Source organism: Theobroma umbraticum, unplaced genomic scaffold (genome assembly GCF_002168275.2).
Source record: "Theobroma umbraticum cultivar Fairchild unplaced genomic scaffold, ASM216827v3 scaffold_89.0, whole genome shotgun sequence".
Taxonomy (NCBI): domain Eukaryota; kingdom Viridiplantae; phylum Streptophyta; class Magnoliopsida; order Malvales; family Malvaceae; genus Theobroma; species Theobroma umbraticum.
The window spans coordinates 3924384-3929459 of record NW_018397271.1 but is presented as its reverse complement, the minus strand read 5'-3'; the positions used below and the strand labels follow the sequence as shown (position 1 = coordinate 3929459).

General features: G+C 33.1%; 1 protein-coding gene and 1 non-coding gene across 2 annotated transcripts; one reads left to right on the top strand and one right to left on the bottom strand.

The window, feature by feature from the left end:
- Positions 1-353: 353 nt before the first annotated feature.
- LOC149526518 (uncharacterized) lies at positions 354-4520 on the bottom strand. Its single transcript, XM_089785337.1, is given in 3 exon segments — positions 354-1054; positions 1057-1290; positions 4376-4520. Coding segments are annotated over 3 exon segments (1080 nt in total).
- On the top strand, positions 856-962 carry LOC149526519 (small nucleolar RNA R71). The gene has a single exon (XR_016351928.1). It is a non-coding gene; the product is annotated as a small nucleolar RNA R71 (small nucleolar RNA).
- Positions 4521-5076: the final 556 nt, after the last annotated feature.

Genomic DNA, 5076 nt, shown 5'->3' with positions numbered 1-5076 from the left:
GTTCCTTGATTTTCAGCCTTGTCATCATCTTTTTGTTGAATTTCAATTTCATTCTCACACATTCCTTCCTTATCAACATGTTCAATCTCAGATTCAACTGCTTTTTGATTCACCCCTTCAATCTCTTTTCCACTCCTTAAAGTGATTGCTTGGCATTGTTCCTTACCTTTAGGATTGATTTGTGTGTCACTGGGTAAGGAACCTTGAGGTCTATTGTTGATGGAATTGGCGAGCTGTCCCACTTGGGTCTCAAGATTTCTCAAGGAGGCTCCTTGACTTTGATTATTGCACAGTCTTGGATATAATTGTAAGAGGAGTTCTTCCAGTTGGGACTTCTTTCTGAAATTTGTGGTCTAGCTTGTTGATGAAACCAGGAGGCATGATGGGTTTTGATTGGAAGCCCTGCAATGTCCATGAAAAGTTGGGTGGTTTCTCCAACCAGGATTATAAGTATTGGAGTATGGGTTATTTTGCTGCCTGTTGAAATTCCCCACGAACTGGACTGATTCGGAATTATATGGACATTGATCATATGAATGACTATCTCCACACATCTCACAAACAACTAATGAATTTTGAACTGCATGAACTCCCAGTGTATCAAGCTTTTTGGACAACGCAGCTACTTGATTAGTTAAGGTGCCGAATGCATCAATTTCATAAGCTCCAACAGCTTTTCTCGAGCCGGACCTTTCTGAAGGCCATTGATAATTATTGGAGGCCATCTCTTCCAACAAATTGTAGGCATCTACAGCATTCTTACTCATTAATGCCCCACCAGCAGCAGCATCAATTATGGTTTTTATTGACCCAACCAACCCATTGTAGAATGTCTGAACTTGCAACCAATCAGGAATCCCATGATGTGGACATCTTCTCAGTAGTTCTTTAAACCTCTCCCAGGCTTCATACAAGGACTCACCATCAAATTGTATGAATGAGGTGATATCGTTCCTCATCTTTGCAGTCTTGGCAGGTGGAAAAAATTTTGCTAGAAACTTTTGTGCCAAGTCCTCCCATGTAGTGATAGACCCATTAGGCAATGAATTAAGCAACTTTTTGCTTTATCTCTCAGAGAAAAGGGAAACAGTCTCAATCTAATAGCATCATTAGTTACTCCATTGTACTTGAAGGTGTCACAAATCTCTAGGAAATTTACCAGATGAGAATTAGGATCATCACTAGGTAATCCACTAAACTGGACTGAAGACTGAATCATCTGAATGTAAGCTGGCTTAATTTCGAAATTATTCGCATTGATGGAAGGTCTTCTAATGCTTTGGTGCAAACCTTGCACAAGAGGAACAGCATAATCCGTAGTGCTCTATTTGCTTCGGAACCAAATTAATGGCATTATTGCCATTATTATTGTTATCCTCAGCCATTGTGATTTAAAGTTGCAACTTGTAAATTCTCCTTCGATGTCTTCTAAAAGTTCTTTCTATGTCAGGATCAAAAGGAACAAGATTCAAGTTGTTTCTTCTTTGCATGCAATGACCAAAGAGATCTGCGAACAAACAAAATCTAATATTAAAACAAGAAAAATAAAATTTGAAGTAAGACTAAATTGCTTGGTATTAGTATTAGTATAAATTCTAGAAACAATTCCCCGGCAACGGCGCCAAAAACTTGTCAGTTAAAATTCTACCACGCAAGTATACGTATCGAATAGATAGATTATTAGCAAGTAGAGTATCGATCCGCAGGGAATTGATCTAAAGTTTACTAAGTACTAAAATTATTGCAAATTAATCTTATCCAAACAATATCAAAATATATCAAATCAAACTAAGTTTAGCAGAATTAAATTAAGAAAAATCAAAATAATAAATACTCAAATAAATATCAAATCAAACAAGCCTAGGATTACAATATCCCTCACACTTCATCTAAATCTTACCTCTCTTCCTTAACTTATCTCAATGGTTTGAATTGCTAACCTAGAGTCCTAAATTATTTATAAGGGTCTCCCAACTCATCTTATAAAAATATCTATTTTACCAAAACACTATATCCTATGTGAATTGAAATTAAAACAAACTCATTAAGTTCAGGCTCTAATTTGGCTACATATGGCCTATAGGTATATCCCTATCCTATACGCAAATCACTTAATATGATCATATGCTATCCCAATTTTAGTCTACACTAAACTCCCTTTCCAAGTTTGTTTAGGTTTCTAGATCAATTTAATTGGTGGCCATGCAATTAAAGCATTAACAAATTGGAATAAACAATTCAAATCCCATTGAAATAAGCAAGAAAGTGATAAAAATCTAGATTACATGTGAGTTCAATTGCAATCCTAGAAAAATAAATTAGTTCATAATATCTAATAAAGACAATATCCAAAGAAATTTAGCCATGAATCCAAGTCAAAGAAAATAGAAAAAAAAACACAAAGGTAAGAAAGAAAACTATAGTTAGAGATGTATGATCTTGATTCTCTCTCCAATTCTCTTGTTTCCTTGCTTTGTTCTTGGCTCCAAATCTCTAGAATAGTTTTTGCTGCCTCCTTTGCTGCCTCTCTTGCTGCCTCTCTTGCTGCCTCAAAAATCTCTGAAAAAGTCTCTTAAATAGGCTCCAATAACCTAAGTTTTGCGAAATTCCGTTAATGTCCTTTATTTTTTTAGGAATTCGCCGCAGCGCTGCGGCGCTACTTCTCCAGCGCTGCAGCGCTGAGCTCTCTGGAATTTTGTATGTGTGCTTCCTTTCATCAACGCTGCAGCCTTGTTCTCCAGCGCTGTGGCAGTCTATCAACTTCAAACATGAGTTTCACCCTGATATGTTAAGAACTGGGCAAAGTAGTAAACATAAAGTTTTATCCCTGTCTCTTAACTTTCCAGTGGATTAAAAATCGCATCAATTGGACTTCTGCATTGAAAGATTTGCTCCAAATACTGCATCATGTTCAGTCTTTTACATCCTGCTGCAGTGGTCGAATTGACAAATATTTTGACCATGATCCAATCATAACTGGGCCAATTGGTGAACATAAAAATTGTTTCCCTTCTTCTTATAATTTGATTGGTCAAAGAATCACCTCATTTGGAGTTTTTTAGAAAGAGTTATGGTCAAAATATTGAAACATATACGAATGAAGTTATCACCATACTTGCACTGTATTTTCATCAAATGGTCTTTTTCATCATTTCCTACAAAAGCCATAGGAGAAATTAGCAATAATACTCTTAAAGTAATTTAAAATAAAATAACCTAAAATTTAACTAAAATAACTTAAATTAATCACTTAACAAATAATCAAACTTAAACTAAAAAAACACTATAATGCTAAAATCGAACATAAATCTCAAGAATCTAGCTACTTAGCTCCATGAGTCAAAATAACTCTATATAATAGAGTTATCAGATATAAAGTGCAATAAAACTATAAATTCAAAATAATAATGTAAAAAGGGAGTGTAAGATTATAAAGTGCAATAAAACTACAAATTCAATATATTACACTATTAAAAACCATAAATCCATCATGCAAGAATTTACAAGCATCCTTTTAAGGTCTCTTTTAATACTGCCAATGATGGGACATTTGCCCTGGTTATAATTGACAAATATGTAGCATCAACAAGAAATAGTTAGTGAACTCATCGTAATCATCATTGTAAGAAAGTGATCGAACATTACTAATTCCATTTAACAAATTAGTTATAGCATCAAGGTCAACCAACTTAACTAAATGAAGATGTAAAGCACTCATTTCAGCGTTCAGAAAAGAGTGTAGGTTTATTAATGAATAGTCGTTTGCTATACCACCAAAGTTATTGAAGTAGACAAGACTCGAGCATCAATGGCAACATGAAAAGCTTGATTTGAGTTATCATGATGATGAGATAGAGTTAATCTCTATAGTGAAGGTTTAGAAATAACTAACTCTGTTAGACTGTGAAAATTCTCGAAAGACTATATGAACAACTCTTCAAGCATAAGGCACCCAGACAAAAGCCTTCGAAAAGAATCATTATCTATAAAGTCTACACTGTCAACATGGAGACTTTTCAGGCTTAAAAGGCAAACATGAGTAGGAATGGTCATGATAATATGACGAACATGTAATTCCAATTTCCTACTTGTCTTATTTGTAAAGATACTCACAAATAGCCTGCACTAGAATCTATAATCAATATCTGTAAATAAAGTTCTTGCACACTTTTCCGTAATGAAAATAAATCTACCCAAAAAGTCGATAACCATCAAGATCTTCATATAATCCATGAAAATGGAGACAAAATCTCTTTCAATACATTTCGCATTATGAAACAACAACACTCTATTCATAAAGTTTATGAATACAGATTTTGTATATGAATCATCAAAAAAAGAGTAGAAATTGAAATGGAAAGAAACCTTCACCTACTTGATAAAACGAAGGTGTGGACTACATCTTTCATGGGAAGTAAGGACAAGATGTGAGATAGAGTTGCATTATTTAAAGCATTGAATTTGTCAATACTACTATCAATGCTGTTGTTACCATCAAGATGGCGATCAATGGTTTTCATGTGCTTAGGGCTTAAGGGCAGAGACTCTTTAAGCCACCCCCCCCCCCCAAAAAAAATTTTAAAGGTTTTTCCATACAATATAAACTTTTTAAATTTTTTTAAATTCTCTTAATGGCCCCTCAAAATAATTTTTTATTTAATAATTAATACAAATAAAGAATAACAAAATAATTCCATATGACTAACTCAATTTGAAAATTTTTTTCTTTCAATTTATATTATTATTTTTATTTTTACTTTTTTTTTCATTTCTATTTTATTTACTCATATGTTTTAAATCTTTATAAATTTTTATCCATAAATTTCTACGAACTATCAACCATATTCTTTTTCTTTCTTTTTATTATTTTATAGATGGATTCTATCTTCTACTTGTCATGTTCTTTTTCTGTTATGTGGATTTTATTTTCTATGATTTAATTCTTTAAAAATTAATAAATTATTATGTAATTCTCAAACATAAGTTGTAGTGTTGCACTATTATTTAGAATTTCATCAATGTATCAGTTTCTATTCAGAATAACAAATGCGTTCTAGCATATATTTTTTTAACTTT